Source organism: Taurulus bubalis, assembly GCF_910589615.1.
Source record: "Taurulus bubalis genome assembly, chromosome: 8".
In the NCBI taxonomy this organism is placed as follows: domain Eukaryota; kingdom Metazoa; phylum Chordata; class Actinopteri; order Perciformes; family Cottidae; genus Taurulus; species Taurulus bubalis.
Window position 1 is genome coordinate 23,333,461 of NC_136596.1, and position 21,168 is coordinate 23,354,628.

The window sequence follows — 21,168 nt, forward strand, 5'->3', positions numbered from 1 at the left end:
ATTACTCGACACGAAAGGACACATCACTAATAAACGCGTCTCTCAATGTGACCTGAACTGTCGGTGTTTTTTTCATGAATCCCTTTTTTCTTTCGCCGCTTCAGGACAACCACAAGCTGAGCTACATCCAGCAGCTGCGGCCGACTCAGACGGTGCAGCCCAGGATCAAGCTGAAGCTGTTCGGGCACTCCGGAGCCGGGAAGAGCTCCCTGCTGGAGTCCCTGAAGTGCGGCATCCTGCGCGGCCTCTTCAGGAGGAAGAGGACACGCATGTCCAGCAACAGCCGCCACCCCAACTCCCCCGTCAGCTCCAAACCCGCCGGTAGGTGACGCCGAGATAATCCTTCACAAGATGAAGCTTTCACCTGCCGGGGACCTGAGATCCAGGCCAGAATGATTAATTCAGTGCTTAACGACATGTTCCCTTTTTATCAGACTCCCCATCGTTCAGCGTCGTGACAAGCAGCAGATATTCTTATTTTTAGTAACATTTGACAGTCTCTATTAAATAGTCTCTATTTTAACATTTCACTCAGAGTTCAGTGACTTGACTTGAAAATGGTCACAGATTGTCGGTGAGTACAGAGTTCAACATATCGGGTAGAAGTGACGGCTAGCTATACGAAGCATAAGTCGGAAGAGGAAATTAACTGGAATTAAGTAAGAGGAGGAGCACGAGGCTGGTTTGCTTGTTCGGAGAGATTTATTGATTTTGATCGTTCCTCTTTTCTTTTCATTCACCAAATAATTTACCTGGAAACAATCTTGGCTTGATGATGAAGTTCTTCCCTCCTTAAGCTCTCATCCATTATTCGTAACCACTTATCCTTCTCAGAGTTGGAGGGCTGGAGCCAACAATGCGTGCGTGACAATAACACACCTACCTGACCCTGAGATGAATGAGCTGGAAGCAAACATAAAAAATAAAAATAAACGTTTTCACCAGGATGTCTCATTTTGCTCCCAAAAATAAGACAAATGTGACAGAGGCTGTACGGTGCACCTTTTAAATAAACAGATGACATCGTCTCATATCGATCGCAGGCCCCTGAATTTAAAGGAATTTGACTTCGTGACATCAGCAAATATTGTATCGCTGTCCAAAGAATCGATTATAAAATCACTTCACAACGTAACTTGTGATTTCCACGCCTACTTCTCTCCCCCGTTGACTCGGGCAGCTTAACCAGTATTAACCCCATTACCCCCAGTAACCCTCACTGGAATCTGAAAGTAGAAACAGGTGGTCCTATTCTTGTTGCTTTTTGTTGTGGCCGTCAGTTTCTGCAGGTCTGTGGCAAGACTCCCCGATATGGTCAGTGCCGTGCACAACACACACACATTTAGAATTTACACACACACACACGCGCGCGCCATTGTGTTCCCTTTAACCGCTCTATTTGGCGGCGCTCAGAGAGCCATTACCTCCCAGACAGACGTGATGGTCGCTACGATAATGGCCGGTTACGTGAGCCGTCTGGTGTTACCGATCCCGTTCTCTATGCTATCGGGAAATCTGTCAGAGCTGCAGATTCCAGGGCTGAAAGGGCTTTTTTTCTTCTTCTTCTTTCAATCCTAGCTGAATTCAGGAACGACCTTTTATTGAGTCTGTCGCATCTGCAGCGATACGTGACACGAGTCCACAGTGAAGCACGGAGAGGGAGAGCGACGAGGGGGACGAGTGGAACATCACGAGGTCCAACGTGCGTCACATCCGGTTCTTTTGTAAGCCCGTCGGTGCGGCACGTTTAAAAAGTGAAGCTTCGCGATGCCCCAAGACTCGACATGACACCTGAAAGTGTTCTGCTCGCTGCCCATCGATTTCTGTCCTCTCAAGCCGTTCACGCGTCGGTTAATTGAGACGGACTTGTTTTGTTCGCTCGATCTAGTCGTCTGTGAAACGGCACAGAGAGAGGTTGTGAGGCAGCTTGAGGTGCTCATGAATCTCCTTTTTCTTTCCTTTTTTATCTGAGCAATGGCGCTGACATACGACAAGTCTTGTTTTTCATGCACAATTCCCTCAATTCCCTCATTCAAGATTTTTCCCCGAAACGACGAGTGAGAGGCCTCGACCTCCGTTTGACGTTTTGTCAGTGGAAGCTTTATGTCTCAATCACACTGGAAAAGTCCAGCTGCATTGCAGCGATCAGAGAATATTCCTTTGTTTTGTTGTTTTAACAGTGATCACTGCACTGCAGAACTGGTCACAACAACAACAAAACAGCTGAATATAATTTATCAAAGCTCTTAACTTCCATGGCACTCGGAACATATTTAACTGCCAGAAATATTGCATTCGTTAACATTTCTTTGCAGCCCTAGTTATGTCCAAATGAGGCAATATGTACCTCCCCCCCCAAAAAAAGAGCAAATTGTTCAACCAAAGTAAACAAACTGTAGGTGTGGTCCTTCAGAATGTGAAGGAAATCCAAAGGTGACGTTTGCATTGGTGGTTTATTTGTCATCAAATAGCGCCACCATGTGTTTGAAAGTGTGGCTGCAGATCCGTTCATTCTGGTACAAATCATGAAGACTTTCTTTCTTTGAACAGATAATAATCTTCCTGAATATTTCAACATTCAAATGTTTTAAACACACAGAGGGACAATCGAGATTTACTACACGTTATATTGCAGAGCTCTGGTCACCTGTGTTTTTGACATATTACATTTTTTTTATTTGAGGGTTTAGACATTGAGATGCACTGAAACAAGAGATGTAACAAAATATATAGATATAAAAAAATATTCTGTAAATAATATTGTTTACTTACACTTTTGTAGATTTCTGTTTAAAAGCAAAATAAAAAATGTGTTGAATCTACGTTGAAATGTGTGACTCATCCGTTCCCATGCTTCTGCGTAACAAAAGGCCCGAACCATCGAGGTATTGTTTTCTCTGCATGCGGCCCGGCTGCAGACACTGACGGACCGTCTCCTCTTGTGTTTCAGTGTCGGTGAGCATTTCCAACCTGTACCCGGGCTGCGAGAACGTGAGCGTGCGGAGTCGCAGCATGATGTTCGAGCCCAGTCTGACCAAAGGCGTCCTGGAGGTCTTCTCCCCCGTCACCAACGCTCTGTCCACCGCCGACGACCAGGCCACCAAGGCCATCGACATCCAGCAAGGCAACATCAACGGTGAGAGCCCGAAAGCCCGCTTTTCTTATGTCTCCACCTCGAACGCTTTGAATCTTGAACCCTCGGCCCGGAGATGCTTTACGCGGCGCTTTTTTCCCCTCCTTCTAGGTGTGGGGGAGTTCAGCGTGTGGGAGTTTTCGGGGAACCCGGTCTACTACTGCTCCTACGACTACTTTGCGGCCAACGACGCCACGGCGATCCACCTGGTCCTGTTCAGCCTGGAGGAGCCGTACGAGACCCAGCTGGGACACATCACCTACTGGCTGAACCTGCTGAAAGCCCTGCACCTGCCTCAGGACAACATCGGTGAGGTCACGGATGTACTCAAATACCAATATATTCTAGTCGTCCCTAAAATGCTTGCAGCTGAAATTTTAAATTGAGGTTAACTCAATATTGTCTTTAATCTCAGTAAAAGATCCCCGCTGAGGAAATACCTTTTTTATTTAATGTCATAACTGGACCTTAAGCTTGAAACTGGGCTGCGTGGCTCGGTTTGTGAAGAATTTAAATAGTTTAGAGGTTTTCACCTGACAACAATCTTTGGTCCGCAATTTTATTTCCAGAGACTTGACAAGATGTTCAGTAAAGATTGTGGCCTTTGTGATACTTCATGTTATCACGCACATGGCAACATTGAGTCATTAAGTTTCATCAAACAAGACCTCAATAGTCATTATTAGTAGTAGTGTTGGAAGAAGTACACAGATCTTTTAGTCATGTAAAAGTAGCAAAAATAATATATATAGTAAAAAAATAAAAAACTTAAAGGGTAGAAATGATCTAAAGCTGTCAGATAAATGTTGTATTTTTTACTTTTCAATGAGTAAAACAGTACAATATTTGCCTTTTTGAAATGTGGTGGAGTATATTGTAGTAGAACATGTAAAATACTCGGTTAAAGGCCAAGTTCATCAAAGACGTGTTCTTCAAATGTTGTACACAATTTTGTTTTCATGGCTGCTGAACCTGCCGTCATATTGATCTGTGTTTTGTAAATGCAGTGGGAGGATATTTGAGTGTAACAACTGAACTGTGTCCTTGCAGCATTCGGCGGTCGGGTGCAGCAGCCCCTCGTGGTCGTCCTGGTGGCGACGCACGCCGACCTCGCCGACGTCCCCAGAGCTTTCTCTGGAGAGTTCACCTACGACAAGGAGAACGTGCTGCTCAAGGAAGTCAGGAACAGGTTGGGACTCAAACTGTTGTGTATTTTATTTTAATAACGAGATCTGGCAACGCAGAGGCAAATGGTCCTTCTAATAAACTGACTTGAGGTGAAGAGTTTTGCTTCTTCGTATGTCTCGGTGCTCCTTCATGTATCTCAGTGCTCCTGTCAAGAGATTTAAGTTTTTTAAATGTTCTTTGTTTTGTTTTTCAGGTTTGGAGTCGACCTGCAGATCAGTGACACATTGTTTGTGATGGATGCCGGAGCCTCGAACTCCAAAGACATAAAACTGCTGAGGAGTCACCTGCAGGAGCTTCGCGCCAACATCATCTCTGTGAGCAAACGTAGCACACACACACACACACACACACACACACACACACACACACACACACACACACACACACACACACACACACACACATCTCCTCGCCTGTTTTCAACATGTCTTTACCTTTACAGATGTGTACTTGTATTTTTAATAAATTTAAAGTATGACTGAAGGAGACAAAAACTTTCCCATGATGCCTTCTTGTATCAGGTTATAGAAAATACACATAGAAAATGAAAGGTTTTTATGATTTCTACAGCTGAGAATCTTTAGAAGAAGATACTGAATTCAAGCGACTAAATCCGAAATATTTACCTTTTTCATTCATCAGTTAAAATCTTAAGAAATGATGACGTGCAGTGAATCCAGGTATTAACCCCTCCCCCTCCCTCCTCCTATCCCCGCTGCAGAGGTGTTGTCCCATGACGCTGCTGTCGGAGCGATTGCTGTCGACGCTGCCGACCTGGAGGAAGCTGAGCGGACCCAACCAGCTGACGTCGTGGCAGCAGTTTGTGAGCGACGTCCAGGAGCAGATCAACCCTCTGGTCAGCCAGGAGCACCTGCGCACGCTGGCCCTGCAGCTGCACAGCATGGGGGAGGTGCGTGGCTGTTTTAACGGCTATATATATATATATATATATATATATATATATATATATATATATATATATATATATATATATATGTATATATATATATGTATATATATATGTATATATGTATATATATATATGTATATATATATGTATATATGTATATGTATATGTATATGTATATATATATGTATATGTATATGTATATATATATGTATATATATATATATATATGTATATATATATATATATATATATATATATATATATATATATATATATATATATATATATATATATATATATATATGTGTATGTATATATATGTATATATATATATATATGAAAAACATCTGTATTATGCTAATGTTTTGGTTTGGTTAAAATCACATAGTTCAGTTCATCTGATGACCACCAGGGTGTGTCGTTTGTTCATGAATAAATATTAAGCCAAATCTTTGTTGTCAGCTGTAAACAATTACTCAGAATAACTCTGCTAATGTTTATTTTACCAGAATGACTCAACCCTCCTGAGTCTGAAAAGTGTTTCTTTATGCATTTCCTTTAGTTTTTAGGCTCACAATATGTTGCACCATATTTAACTTTCTTTTCATGTTTTTCTTCTTCTTTTATCACACACGTCTCCCTCTGGTTACTCCTCCATCACCTCCGCTCACCCTCTTTCCTTCTTTTTCCTCCCACAGATCAACATCATGCAGAGCGAGACGGTGCAGGACGTCGTGCTGCTGGAGCCTCGCTGGCTCTGCAGCAACGTCCTCGGTAAGCTGCTCTCCGTGGACACGCCCAAGGCCATCCACCACTACAGGGGCCGCTACAGGCTGGAGGAGGTGCAGGCTCTGGCCCCCGAGAGCGACGTGGACGAGCTGCTGCAGATCCTGGACGCCATGGACGTCTGCGCCCGCGACGCCACCAACCCCGCCATGGTGGATATCCCCGCCCTCATCAAGACCAACGGCCTCCACCGCTCCTGGACGGAGGAGGAGGAGGAGGAGGACTCGATGCTGTACGGCGGCGTGCGACTCGTGCCCGCGGAGCACCTGACCCCCTTCCCCTGTGGCCTGTTTCACAAACTGCAGGTGAACCTGTGTCGCTGGAGCCACCAGCAGAAGCCCGATGAGGAGGGCGGGGAGGATTTCGACGGAGACATCCACCTGTGGACCAATGGGGCCAAGGTGAGCCAGGGAGGCGCGGAGGCCATGATCCTGCTGGTCAACCACGGCCAGGGGGTGGAGATCCAGGTGCGTGGGCACGACTCTGAGCGGGCCAAGTGCTACACCCTGTTGGACACCGCCTGTAGCATCACGGAGAACCTGCTGACCTCCACGCTCCCCGGACTGCTCACGGCCAAATACTACCTGAGTCCTCAGCAGCTGCGGGAGCACCACGCCCCCATTATGGTCTACCAACCCAAAGACTTCTTCCGCGCACAAGTCCAGCGGGAGTCTTCGCTCACCAACACCATGGGCGGCTACCGGGAGACCTTCAGCAGCATTCTGTCGTTCGGCTGCGCTGAAGTTTACCAGCAGGGCACTCTGGGAAAGGACATCCACATATCGGACGTCCCCCTGTTGGCTCGCCGGAAGCTCTGCCGCATGCTGGACCCTCCCGACGCTCTGGGCAAAGACTGGTGCCTGCTGGCCATGAACCTGGGCCTCACGGACTTGGTGGCCAAGCACAGCAACGGGACTCCCAACGGCGCCCCACCTGAGCTGGACTCGGACCCGGACGCCCAGCAGGCCGCGCTGCAGCCCAGCCCGACCGCGGCGCTGCTGCGGGCGTGGAGCGTGCGAGCGGACAGCACCGTCGGCGTGCTGATGGCCAAACTGAGGGAGCTCGGCCGCCGGGACGCCGCCGACTTCCTGCTCAAAGCGTCGCCCGTCTTCAGGGTCAACATGGAAGCGGTGGTCGCCGCCGCCAACGGCTACCCCCCCACCTGCAACGGCGGCACGTCGTACAACTCCATCAGCTCCGTCATATCCCGCTGAACTGCACGGTTTCGGCTTCCGGCCCTCGGCTTCATCTGACGTGACATTTCCCCCGAAGCGGGACGTCCGTGGAAATGAACATGAAGTACAATCGTCCAGCCGCTCGCTCCTTAAATCGCTCCCTTGCGTTGGCGTATGAACCAGATGTCGTGTTCGTGCTCTCCACACCTGTACAGCGGTCCTTTCCTTCCACTATGAATGTTGTGAACGAGCTCCAAAGAGGAATCCTGTGCTTTTACTCTGATCTTAATCTTGTCGTGCTGCTAGTTTATATTTCCCTCTTACTTCTACGGCACACGGAAGTCTCACTCATCTAACGGCTGAAGGACAGAAAAGCTACATTTAGGGGAACAAACTGAAAACATCAACTCGACGGGAAGGGATGATTACGATGGCAGTCTCATGTTTGGACCTTTTTTTTTTTTAAATATCCAAATGAAAACTGAGGACTTGCCGTCTTTGCTCACTCCGTCCTCCACAGTTGCATATTTAATATTATCTCCCTCCTTGCGTCTGCTTTACTGATGTGACATTTGGGCCATTCAAGCTTAGTGTTTAATAAATTAACAGCATTTTTCAGAGTGCCTTTGTGGCCTTCTACCTCCCTAAAGAGCACAAATAGTCTTATTATAAAAGAAACGGTAGTTCTTCCAAACATTTGAAGATCTGTGCCTTGTTGACACTTAATTTCAATCAAGTCTATAGTCTTAAAATGGAAAAAAAAAGGCCATCGGGGTAAAAAGGTTAACGAAGAGAGGAAAACGAAGCTCGGCTTACGTAACAGTTAGATTTCACTGGAACACAAAGTGAAATCGGAGATGAGGTTTCTGCTGTTTTCTGTTCAGTGTTTGCGCCGCTGCAGGAGATGAAACGTCTCGCTGGAGGCGGCGTGGCGTCGATGTGGCGCTCTGTGGGGGAAACGACATCGTCGTGTTTTAAATGGTGCGTTTGTGGGTTCGTACAGATGACCTTCTGGAAGTATTATGTCGTCATTCATGCCAAACAACAGAAATCTCTTCAGTAGTGATTCATTTTTGGTAACACTTTATTTAACGAGTCCCATACCTCCTGGAAAGAACGATGTCATGAAGTGTGGCGTTAACTATAGCCGTTTGTTGTTGGGAATTTACTTGGAAAACCTAAAAGAGATCAATTTAAACTTGAGTTAATAATCAAATATTATCTGGAACGAACATAAAAGACTGAAAGCATCTCTAGCAGGTGTGTTATGTTTGGAATTAAAGCTGCACTAAACAAAATTCATTCTCAATTATCAAAACTGTTGCTCAGCTAATTGTTTCAGCTGTATTCTTATTATTATTATTATTAATATTTGTACACAGTGTTGCAAATGCAACTGTCAGTCAGCAAAAAGTTATTTTCTAAATATTAAATCCTCAAACAGTAAGTCTTTATTAGTCTGCATACTGACTATTTTTTCGTCTTTTACTTTTCCTATAATTAACACCAAATTAAGAGATTGTCCTTTCCAGGAAGAGGTTACAGTAACATATCAGTTCCTTAACTATATGGGACCTTTTTAAAATAAAGAGTAACTATAAATGTATTCACTTTTCAGTGGACACGGCGGGACCAGAACCAGAAGAGTAGTCCCACCCCAATAGAGCCCAATAGAGTCTCGCTGAAGGATGCTGACCCTTCCAGCACCGAGCACCGACAGGGTGGAGCTCGGCACTGAATCTGCTGAGCTTCCTTTACTTTGAATAGAAAGTGGCACCAAAACGATACAAAAAAGAAAAGTTCATTTTTAACATTTTCTACTGAGCTAAAAGGTCATGTATTATATCCAGTAAACACACCTGACTGCTGCTTTTTAAAAGCCTCCTCAGCAGGTTTTCTGCGTTGGTGCGCGGCGTCGGGTCGTTGCGCTGAATTCGAGCTTCTCTCGGTGTCGGCCCACCGCGTGGCGTCACATCTCCCTTTTTCCGCTTTTTGTCTTTTTTAATATCGTGAAGCCGCAGCTCGACTCGGTCAGCAAAAGCAAAGGAAAAGATGGCGTGAAGTTGAGCGAAACGTCCTTTTTGTGAAAGCTGTTTCTAATGTTGTTTAGAAGAAATAAAAAAAAATGCTCTTTTTTTTTTTCCGTCTTTCAATCCGATAAAGTTACACTTTGTGGGCCTTTTTCAGGACGCAGTGTCACAGTTTGATAACATAAATAGAAGATGTGCCAGAGTGCAGTATTTCCTGTCTGCTTTTCTTCCCCCAGTGTTGCCGTCTGTTGGCAGAGATACAACTCTAAATACTATTTCAGATGCTTCTCTCTTTGTCTCGGCCTGAACTCGCCAATCCACGCAGCAGAACTTGATGTCCACAAACATGTTGACCCCAATGAAAATGAATGTACTACACGTCTCTCCTAAGAATATTCAACAAAACAAACAAAAAAAACAAATCAAAGATACGGTGATAAAAAGCTCAACATGTGTACAAATAAACTCAATGGAATTTAATGTCCCACACTGGTCAGAAACACCATTTATTGTGTTTTTGTTTTTGTTTTGCAGAAGATTTTGTTGAAATTTGCCAATGCTGTGTGCCTAAAACACACCCGGTCATTCCTCTTATTATTATTATTATTATTATTATTATTGCCTTGTACAGTATACGAGCTGAGAAGTGATGTTTCAGAAAGGGAAGTGAATATTATGTTTTTGTAAAAGCTGGGAATCACTATATTATTATTATTATTATTATCAACTTTGTCTCCGTTTGGTGTCTTTTTGTTTTGTTTGTTTTTTCCCCAGATTGTTCTGACCAAAAAACAAGTGGATTTCAAAAGTGTCCTCAGAGAACATGCTTCTGTGTTTCTGTTCCACGAGGGAAGACGAACTCTGTAACCTAAACTATTTCCCCGAGTCTCGGAGACTCCGGTCTGATCGCCACATTGCACACGTTGTCTTTTTTTTTTTTGTATTTTGTCGCTATTTATGTTGCGTTCTTTTCGCATGTCTTGGAATGCCATGTTCTTAGTACTTCTGACACTTTATAGTGTAATACATTTTATAATAAATTCTTTACCTAATGTCACCGCCTCTCTCTCGTACTTTAAGACAAACAGTTCGATGTGTCGGAGGTTCCTGAGGTAAGATATGTTACTTTATTGATTTTAAAGTGAAGACGTAACAGCTGACAATTAAAACAAGGGGAAGAAAAGATGGAAATAAGAAACTGGTGACAAAAGTCCAAACCTGCTGGGAACCATTGCTTTACAAGACAGGAAGAGGGTGGTGTTCATTACTAACAGATCGGAGATCAATAGATAAATCACTTCCTACACCTTTTATTCTCTTTATGAAAGACAGACTGATATCTATTTTTTTTACTGTACTGATAAGATTTTAGTAGACGTGGTCTTCATCCACTAATCTTGATTTGTTCATGATTATATTCAGTGTATGGAAATAGAAAGACGTTCTGACATCGGAGCAGTTTACAGTATTGATTTTATTTATTTTACGCCAATTTTGAGCCAATGAGGTTTCACGTAGCTCTTCGTACTTATATATATATATACACACAATAAACAAGATGAATATAAAAAAAGACATTAAAGACAATTAAAGACAACAGTAGAGTACCGATAGTGCAAGTAGTGCAGCTGAAGGAGTCTGATTAATTGTTCATTACAGTGACAGCCAGTGGAAAGAAGCTGTTCCTGTGTCTGGTGGTTTTGGCGTACAGAGCTCTGTAGCGTCTACCAGAGGGGAGGAGTTGGAACAGCTTGTGTCCAGGGTGTGAGGGGTCTGCAGGGTGTGAGGGTCTGCAGGGTGTGAGGGTCTGCAGGGTGTGAGGAGTCTGCAGGGTGTGAGGAGTCTGCAGGGTGTGAGGAGTCTGCAGGGTGTGAGGAGTCTGCAGGGTGTGAGGGTGTGAGGGGTCTGCAGGGTGTGAGGAGTCTGCAGGGTGTGAGGAGTCTGCAGGGTGTGAGGGGTCTGCAGGGTGTGAGGGTGTGAGGGGTCTGCAGGGTGTGAGGGTCTGCAGGGTGTGAGGGTCTGTAGGGTGTGAGGGTCTGTAGGGTGTGAGAGTCTGTAGGGTGTGAGAGTCTGCAGGGTGTGAGAGTCTGCAGGGTGTGAGGGTCTGTAGGGTGTGAGGGGTCTGCAGGGTGTGAGGGTCTGTAGGGTGTGAGAGGTCTGTAGGGTGTGAGGGTGTGAGGGTCTGCAGGGTGTGAGGGGTCTGCAGGGTGTAAGGGTCTGTAGGGTGTGAGGGGTCTGTAGGGTGTGAGGGTCTGCAGGGTGTGAGGGGATCTTTCCAGCCCGCTTCCTGACTCTGTAGGTGTACAAGTCCAGGATGGAGGGCCGGCTGGAACCAATGGTTCTCTCTGCAGACCTGACTATCCGTTGTAGTCCGTCTCTGTCCTGTTTGGTGGCCGATCCAAACCACACAGTGATGGAAGAGCAGAGGACCGACTGGATGATGGCGGAGTGAAACAGGATCAGCAGCTCCTGGGGCAGGTTGTACTTTCTGAGCTGGCGCAGGAAGTACAAGTTCTGCTGGGCCTTTTTTCGGTTTATAAACTGTTTATATTAAGAAGAAAAGTGTTTTACTTTAAAAGACTTTTCTTATTATTATAAACTCAACCAAGATCAGAAGAGAGATGTATGTGTGTGTATAGTATATATGTGTGTATATATATATATATATATATATATATATATATATATATATATATATATATATATATATATAATTTAAATGTCTTTGGTGAATCAGGGACCGACTGGAGTCTCCTGCTCTGTTTGTCCTCCACCAGACTCCAGCTTGTTATTCACACATCTCTGGGTTCATTGTGGAGCTGCACCTCCACTCTCACACACTCACTCACACACACACACACACACACACACACACACACACACACACACACACACACACACACACATGACTCTGGGTTTGTCTCAGCTTGCCTCGACCGCTTACGGTGTTGACTGTCATTCAAACATATTTCAACAGCAGGACAAATGGAGCCGAGTGTGTGACGTTTAAAATCACACTCATCTGACTGTCCTGCTCATTTTGCAAGATGTTTTTTTTAAGCATGATTCAAATATACATTATGTCACATTTAACACTTTGTAATGTTGTTTCTAGCCATTTGGAATAAAGTTTGAAATGCATTTTCAACTGAAAAAGGTTAATAAATGCTCACATATCAAAAAAATCATAAAATTGAGACTAAACTGTTTGTTTTAAATCTCCTACTACAACTCAATTTGAATCACAATTTTGCAAAATGTTTCCCCAGAACCCGTTCTGTCTACAAAACCAACAGCAGTCCAGACATACAGTAAATACTGAAGATATCCAGAACAGTAGCTTGTGGAAACGATAAGAAGTACGGAGATAAAGTCACTTTAGTGCATGCAAACAAAATGTCACCAAGCAGACATGAGGTGAAACTCTTCTTAGTCTATAGAAAACGGGTTAAGTTTCATTCTTATATATATATCAGGAAGCTTACTAGTAGCACGTGAAAGGTGCTTACTGGAAACCTATACACTTCCTTAATGTGAATACTTTCTGTTCTTTGAGCAACTTTAGCCTCATCGGTGTCACAAAAATCATAATTTGCTTCAATGAATCGACACAAAGTTGCATGGATACATTGAGGAGACCAACTTTAATATGTTTACGGCAAACGTTAGTTAACATCAGTTTAATATCTTACAATAACATGTTATTTTAATGATGCATTTCCATTGAATGCAGCATTTCAGTGATATAGCTGGGTGAGGTGCCAGCAGTAGCTTATTAGTTATTATTACTCAACATGTAGAAGTATTTAGGTCACAGCGAGGTGGGAGGTGCTAACGAAAGATAATGTTATTATCAGTAATTCTTTAAATTGAATTAACGTGAGTCTAACTTTGCCAGTCGGTCGTTTGAAGTTAAATATCGCAATAATAGTTATTATTACTGATACATTTCAGACAAACTGAATCTAAGATTGTTGAGAAAACCCCTTGAGTTGGTCGCTCTTCTGGAGCTGTCAATCATGTTTGAGATCTTCATCTTAATACAAAGTTGGCCTCGGTGTTAATGTCCAAATGTCCAAATGTTTTTCTTTGTGCTTTCAGGACTTATCAACCATGTTGTTTTGTATATTGACAAAAAAGATTATTCTTGATCTCGGGAACACCATTGAGTAAATAATCTCACATGTAGTCGCTGTACTTTAGGTTTTTACTCCTCCAGTGATAAGCTAATGATTGGTGCCTCTTTGTCCTTAGTAAATGTACGACCACGTTTAGCGGCTTTATCAAATACGTTCCCGGATCAATAGCGTTAACCGCTCAATGGAGGCTGCAGACGGCCTGTAGCATGTTCATCTACTCGGGTCTGTTAGTCGTTGTGTCAGACCGGCGGCTAACAAAGTTCACCAGCGGCCAAGTTACAGATTACAATCAACATTAAATCATTTGACGATACAAACATGTGAAAAGGAATTTAGGTGACTGCAGACTGACAGCAGCCAGTTAGCTTAGCTTAGCACTAAGCCTGGAAACGGGGGGAAACAGCTAGCCTAGCTTCGTAGCAAAATACTTGCCGACCAGCGCCTCTAAAGCGTGCGACACGCGCGTTATATAATGTTTGTTTAATCCGTACAAAGACCGAAGGAGGAAACCGACAAAGAGTGTCCAGATAGAGAAGCAGAACATAACACTTAAGTTCTCGGGTTAAACAAACAAAATATAGCGTGTTTATTAGTGCGTTTGGGCAGATTTTGTATCTTTGGACGAAGCCAGGCTAGCTGTTTCCCCCTATTTACAGTCTTTATGCTAAGCTTTGCTAACATGCTGCATCTGGTTTCATATTTACCGGCTTTGACTCATGGTTTGAGTATTTCAAACCATGAAAAGTAATTTACTTAAGTACTGCACAACTATAATACTTTGTATAGAGACTTCAAAACATTTCAGAGGGAAACATTTACTACGCTTCTAAATTTATCTGACAGCCATAGTGACTTGTATGATCTGACTGCAAAAACATTTTTTAATTGTATAAATAAACGTGAAAGTCACAAAATTTGCTCCAACTCAACCAGCAGCAACAAAAAACTGTCGTTTAAGATGAAGGCGTCAGTGAAATTGTATTTTTTTGCTGACAAGCCTTTTGCACTTTTAGATTTTGCTACGAGTATCTCAGCAACAGATATGCATACTTCCAACTGACCAGACTTGCTCATACAGGAAGCGCTTCAGTCAACTAATTGTCATGTGCCGCTCTGCTTGAGCAACATGACCCGTCACACATCAGCTGCTGAAGACGCCGTCTGCTTTCTGCCAATGCAAGGGAACCTTTATTTTTGCTTACTGTCAAGTATGATGCAGAGGAAGCGTTTCGGGGACGTTGTGCATCCCGCTGCGTAACAACGCAAAAACATGACATAAGTTATAGATGTGGATGAATCATGTGACATTAACGTATTAGTTGGTAGTATGTTTGTGTGATTTAAATCATTTATACATAGATTTGTTCAGTAAACTTAAGTTTCAATTAATTGGTTGATTTCAGTATTTTTAGACTCCAAAAGTAACTTAAATGCAAAAAAAGAAGCTCCTTTTCACTGTAATAATAGTGTATATAAATCTTTATAAATCAAATGCATTATTATTATATCTTATTAATGGATTATTATTCTTACTTGCTATTTGTTTTAGAGGTGAATTTGGTCAGGTTGGGGCAAATTAAGAGTTTATCCTTTGGGTAAATCAATCAAAATGCATCAAACTGTATTTTTTTTTTTTTTATGTTGCATATAAGATCTGCAGTTGTGGAAAGTACATTTGCTCGTTATTTTTGACATACCTGTACTTGACATGAGTATTTCTATTGTCTGACATTTTATATTTTACATTTCAGAGGAAAATATTTAATTGTCACTCCATTACATTTATTTGACAGCTTTATAATATATAATATAATTAGCTTACAGTGTATATAATGCAGTACTACCCAGTAGTACACAAAGTATCTCAAATTTACAACATTAAAATGATCTCACATGAATTTGATAAAACATATTAATGTAATATTCTATAATAATATAACATTGAAAGAAGCCAGTTCATTTTAAGATTTGTTTTACTTGTAACAGAGTATTTTTAGACTTCTGTATATTTAAACTTTTACTTCAATAACTGAAATTAATCTGAACTTCTAACACTGTTGGTTAAATATAAATACGGTGATAGTAAAAAGTAGCTTAAAGTATAAATATTCAAGTGAAAAGAAAAGAAAATTGTGCTGAAGCAGAGTATTTGAGTAAATGTACTTTGTTACTTTAAACCACTGATGTCAGACTTTCGCTATCATGCATAAGAAGCGTCCAAAAGCAAAGTAATTTGTTCTAAATGCATCAACGACTTCGGCCTGTTTCACAATCTTATCAATCACATGAGCTTTCATTCATTAACTCTGACTGTGTGCCAGCAAGTCCCTGCTGTGCAGCGTCATATTCATACATTCCCACGGCTTCGATGATGAAAACATTGGCCATCCCTGATAGTAGCGCCCATCTTATTTATCCTTTATTGAACATAAACTATAACATAAAATATTCACTTAAGTTTCACGAGTCAGCTTTGTCTGAGGCAAGATCAAACTAAGTGGCGGCTCAGGTCAAAGGTTAAGATGATGTGTCGTCGTCTCTTTGTACTTTTCAGCAACATTTTTGCAGGTTAATATTAAAATGCTGCTGTCGGTTGAAAGTTAAGATGAAGAGATTCCAACTATGTAACTCCTTAATACCTCTTCCTGAATGATGTTTACCTATGTAATACATGAGAAAACCAGATTATGGCAACATGTAAATCTGTGCATATATACGTTGAGCACCATGCATACGAATACTATTAATAGTTAAATGTTAAAGTCGTAGAAACCAACTCATTTAGACTTGGACTTATTTTGTCTGTACATTATGTTCAATTGGTATTTCCTTTCATTTCTGCTGTCACGGCAATATATTTGTCGTGCACATGCATGCACACACGTTAAAAAAACTTCAGAAGCAGAAGCACTCGTCACGCAATATTGCTGCAGGTTTTCTGCAGTTAAGGCAAAAACTTTAAACTCTTAATTACTCTGATTACACTTTCCCAATAACTTCAACACATTTGAAAACACTGAGTGTTTAAGTAAAATGGGTGTTCTACCTATTTCCAGTATCAACACACTCTCACTCCTATTAGAGTAGTATTTTAGCCTTTCAATAGATAATCTGAAGGTTTATTGTATTACTAAAAGCACTGTAATTCATTGTGGGTATCAAATAAAGGGTCCTTATGATTAAATCACATTGTTTTTAACTGCAACAAGGCTGCAAGAAAAAGAGACACCCTCCCCCTGTCCCCTCTCCTCGACACCATTCCAGATGGGAGGAATCACGTGCAGCGATGACGTCACAAGCCGACGGGGGGAGGGAACAATGTGGCGATAAACAAGGAGCGGACCAATCAGAGAGCTCGGTGGACGCTGTTCAGCTGCCAGTCAGGCCTTTATAAAACTTTGCGTGCCTCGATCAGAGGAGCTCAGTTTCTACTTGGACTGTGAAGAGAATACAGTAAGTTTCACATTTTGTTTTCCTCGCTTTTGTCCAAAAAAAGAAACCTATTCGACGCCAAGATTCAGAGTGTAAAAACATTGCTGGATATTCGTTTCACAGGGGATCCTTTCGCCAGCAGCTCAGATTAACACCAGGGCATTTTGAATTAACATCTCATCGTAATGTATTTTTTTGTTTTAAAAACTATTTTTTTCGTTGCTACCTGCATTTGCCAGCATTTGCCATCTTGTTTAATTCGGCTGCCTTTGTCTTTGTCTTCCTCCCCTGTAGCCTCACGTTACATCAGCCACAGCTCGTTTATTTCACGAGGCTTGAATCAACATATACCAATAGCTAATTCGTTGGGAAAAAAGCTCAGTTATCTCACCAGCTTCCAGTTAAAAGTTTCAGTTTTCGTTTCCTTTTCCTGGTTGAGGCCGGGCGCTTGGCTCTGATCCCGTGACCGCGAACAACAACAAAAACAGCTCCTGGTTTTTTTGTGTCGTCGGGATCCGACTTCCCCTCAACCTAACGTGCTGGAAAACGAGCCCGAAACCACCAGTTATTCTCCCAAACACCCACTATAACGTAATATTATTAATAATCGGCATTAGTTTGGTTTATTAATGACTATTTAGCTCAATTAGTGCCGATGTTTTGGGCCGAGTAGTCGGGAGGCGGTGTGTCGGGAGCGCGCACTGCAGGATCACGTTTCTTGAATCACTGGAGGAAAAGAACAAAGTGTGCTAAAGACTACAGAATGCATGACTAGTATCACGATGGGTCACATGGGGGGAGGGGGGCAAACCTGCATGACGTAACGCGTTATGGAGTTGCATGGAAGTCAGGGCCTCAATGCTTCCTGGGAAGTTGAGTCCTGACTTGTTGTTGTTTTCCCCCAGTAAGAAGCAACAATGCTGCCCCTCGTCGCGTTGACCGTGCTCCTTGGCGCCGCCCTCGCTGCCCCCAGCCTGGACCCTCAGATGGACGACCACTGGGACCTGTGGAAGAGCTGGCACGGCAGGAAATATCACGAGGTAACGGGTTGTTTAGCAAGCTGCTTCAATCTGCAAATTACCACAAAAACAACAACAAAATCTGAATGATGTTTTGCAGAGGGAGGAGGGCTGGAGGAGAGCGGTGTGGGAGAAGAACCTGAAGAGGATCGAGATGCACAACCTGGAGCACTCCATGGGCTCACACACCTACCGCCTGGGCATGAACCACTTTGGGGACATGGTGAGACCTGATGTTTACACAACATATTCAATATACAGTAAAGCCAGATGGAATCTGGTGCGGGACACGTTCATACGAGGACATTAAACAATGTTGTAATGGTACAGGATAAAAACAGAAAATGTAACACCGGCCCGTCTCCTTTACCCGTCTTTCCTCAGACTAACGAGGAGTTCAGGCAGGTCATGAACGGCTACAAGGGCAAAGTGGAGAGGAAGTTCACGGGGTCCCTGTTCATGGAGCCCAACTTCCTGGAGGCCCCGCGCTCTGTGGACTGGAGGGAAAAGGGCTACGTCACCCCCGTCAAGGACCAGGTAACAGCCGCTTCTCCTCCTCTTTTTGGTTAAAGCCATCTGAAGGGGAAGTGTATCCGTGAAATAAAAGAACGCATCTTCTGTTTTTTATGGTTAGAATTATGCGTGAGGTCCTAATCTAGGGGTTAAAGACTTTATTTGGGGAAATAAACAACTTTTTAGGTTGCGGTTTTGCAAGCTTTGTTTTACGCAGGACGTAAGATATTTAGTTGTGTGTATATAACTGGCAGGTAAAATAGGTATTTCAGGAACCATGTAAACTAAGAAAATACTTAACTGTAATGTACCAATTTGAGTCTTTTTATCGTCCCAAAAATGGACTTTTATGAAAGTAATACGCAAAGCGGGTCAGCTGTTGTCTCTCATTCTGACCGTGTCGTCATTACAGGAGACGCAACAGCTGTTCGTAAACACGACGTGCAACTTTTGAACGGTTGCCTAAATGAAATAACGAGGGCACTCTGTCCACCAAAGTAAATGTTTTGCTCGAACAGAAAGATAAGATGGTTGTTTTTGTTATCTAGCTCCACACACGTCCCTCCTCCTCCTCCCTGAATGTACAGTCGGCTCAGCGGCTTCGTGCATTGACGCCCTGTAAGCTGAAACCAGTTGGACCTGGGCCGTCCTGTACATTAGAGCAAAGTGCCGGAGTGCAACTTCCACTTTTCTTCTATTTATAGACGCAAAGGGCTTTCCATAGTCGAGAAGATGAAGAGCAATTATAAGAGGCAGAGTGCAACAATCAACGACCACAACAGTGCAATGATATTAAATCCAGTATAAGATAAAGTGCTCAGACAAACAGATAACGTTAATGCAAAATGCTGTTAGTCTGTCCAGGAGGTGACGGTATAAAATGTTTTTAAGGCAGGTTTAAAATAATAATTCAACTATCACAGAAGAAACAAAAGCCAGAAGTATACAATGCAACACTAAAGTTAAGAAAACTAATGCATATTAACCGAAAATGTAAAAAAAAAAAATCATATTTATTTTAGATGACGTTTTGCTGAATAGATTGACTTCAGCTCGACATTGTTCGGGGGTTCAGAGTCAAGTAAAAAGAGAGTAACGGCACGAAAATGGCCGAAGTCAAAGTGACACAGGAATATGAAAAAGTATAAAAATAAACATGTGATTTTTTTTTTTTTTTTTTTTTTTTTTAAACGGACTATCACATCTGTAGATGAACCGTAATCATGAACGTGACTGACTCTCTCTCTCAGGCTCAGTGTGGTTCTTGCTGGGCCTTCAGCACCACCGGCTCTCTGGAGGGTCAGATCTTCAGGAAGACGGGCACGCTGGTGTCTCTGAGCGAGCAGAACCTGGTGGACTGCTCCCGGCCCGAGGGCAACGAGGGCTGCGACGGCGGTCTGATGGACCAGGCCTTCCAGTACGTCCAGGACAACCAGGGGCTGGACTCCGAAGTGTCTTATCCTTACGTGGGATCGGTGAGTGGCTCTCGCAGGACGGGGAGGGGACGAGTCAAGAGGAGGAATGCACATTTTAAAGGCCGTAAATGGTCTTGAAGTCTTGTGACTTGAAGGTCAAATGAATGACATCTTTCCCAATATAATATATATAATATTTGTAAAAAGCTGTGAAAAAAAAAAAGACATTAAGTTGAAATTTTTTTTAATTATTTTTTTAAAGACGTAATATCTTTCGCCCAGAAATCAGTCCAGAAATATAAATTTTTAAGGTCGTCAAATTGTTGGCATTTTTGCTTTTAAAAACGTAACTTAAAAGATAATAATTCCTTATTGGTCCGCGATCACAATATGTTGGCTTCAGGCCTGTCGGCGCCGTAACGTCCCGCTCACCCTCTTCGTCTCCTCCTCTTCCTCCCCCAGGACACCATGCCGTGTCACTACGACCCCTCCTTCAACTCGGCCAACGACACCGGCTTCGTCGACATACCGAGCGGTAAGGAGCACGCGCTGATGAAGGCCGTGGCCTCCGTGGGACCCGTCTCCGTCGCCATCGACGCCGGACACGAGTCTTTCCAGTTCTACCATTCAGGTGAGTTTGAGACACACGCATCTGTGGGGTGTTTTTAAAGTTATTTTTTTGCATTTTTATCTGTAACTAACTGGGGGGGTTGACTTATTTTAGGGATCTACTATGAGAAGGAGTGCAGCAGCAAGGATCTGGACCACGGTGTGCTGCTGGTGGGTTACGGCTTTGAGGGAGAAGATGTGGACGGGAAGAAATACTGGATTGTGAAGAACAGGTCGGTGGAAACCGCTGAGTCTGCAGTATTTGTCCACTTTTATCGGATTTACATTGTTGCTTTGTTAAACTCTGCGGATTGTAATTAATGAGTTTTCGTTTGTCTCCTTGCAGCTGGGGTGTGAAGTGGGGAGACGAAGGCTACATCAAGATGGCCAAAGACAGAAAGAACCACTGTGGCATTGCGACGGCAGCCAGTTATCCTCTGGTCTGATGGCTGACCAGCTCCACCTTCTAGTTCTTATTTTAATTGCAATAGTTTGGATGAAAGCGACGGACGTCGTCGATGGGAGATTGTACGATGTTTTATGAGGAGAAACACTGTTGTTTTTAGGGAAATGGCGCCATTCTGTGTTTGGCTGGTTTTCTGCCACTTTATTTTGTCTGAAAACATTTTAGTCGTGTTTTATTCTTTGTAAATATGTCTGCTACTTGGTAAGTGATAAATTAACACTTGCTTCGGTCATTGTAAATGATTCTTGATTTGTACTTTTACTGTGATCAATTAAAGTTGTGAAACACTAGTTTGGGTGTTTTGGACTTTTTAAAGCTTCTTGATGTGCTTTTGACTGTTTCTTAAGATTAAA

General features: G+C 43.0%; 2 protein-coding genes across 3 annotated transcripts in view; both read left to right on the plus strand.

Moving 5' to 3' along the window:
• The window catches only part of dapk1 (death-associated protein kinase 1), a gene marked incomplete at its 3' end in the record, with an annotated part of 60,805 nt that extends 53,574 nt beyond the window's left edge, over positions 1-7,231 (plus strand). Inside the window, exons 19-25 of one of the 2 annotated variants that reach the window (XM_079221880.1) lie at positions 105-321; positions 2,951-3,136; positions 3,245-3,456; positions 4,171-4,322; positions 4,515-4,635; positions 5,043-5,231; positions 5,930-7,231. In XM_079221880.1, the coding sequence (XP_079078006.1) occupies positions 105-321; positions 2,951-3,136; positions 3,245-3,456; positions 4,171-4,322; positions 4,515-4,635; positions 5,043-5,231; positions 5,930-7,231 (2,379 nt within the window). The remainder of the gene's footprint in view (positions 1-104; positions 322-2,950; positions 3,137-3,244; positions 3,457-4,170; positions 4,323-4,514; positions 4,636-5,042; positions 5,232-5,929) is intronic. The other variant, XM_079221881.1, reaches the window with a different exon arrangement.
• A 9,555-nt stretch (positions 7,232-16,786) lies between these two features.
• ctsla (cathepsin La) lies at positions 16,787-21,105 on the plus strand. The gene is made up of 8 exons (XM_079221887.1): positions 16,787-16,814; positions 17,699-17,833; positions 17,913-18,035; positions 18,197-18,349; positions 19,576-19,800; positions 20,203-20,371; positions 20,465-20,582; positions 20,696-21,105. The coding sequence occupies exons 2-8, from the start codon at positions 17,711-17,713 to the stop codon at positions 20,793-20,795; spliced, it is 1,011 nt and encodes a 336-aa protein (XP_079078013.1). The 5' UTR covers positions 16,787-16,814; positions 17,699-17,710; the 3' UTR covers positions 20,796-21,105.
• The last annotated feature ends 63 nt before the right edge of the window (positions 21,106-21,168 follow it).

Bases quoted from the DNA above. Each gene is read 5' to 3' on its own strand.
- ctsla (XM_079221887.1), top strand. From the start codon at position 17,711: ATGCTGCCCCTCGTCGCGTTGACCGTGCTCCTTGGCGCCGCCCTCGCT. The intron at 17,834-17,912 runs GTAACGGGTTGT...GATGTTTTGCAG, and splicing joins ACGGCAGGAAATATCACGAG to AGGGAGGAGGGCTGGAGGAG. The intron at 20,372-20,464 runs GTGAGTTTGAGA...GACTTATTTTAG, and splicing joins TTTCCAGTTCTACCATTCAG to GGATCTACTATGAGAAGGAG.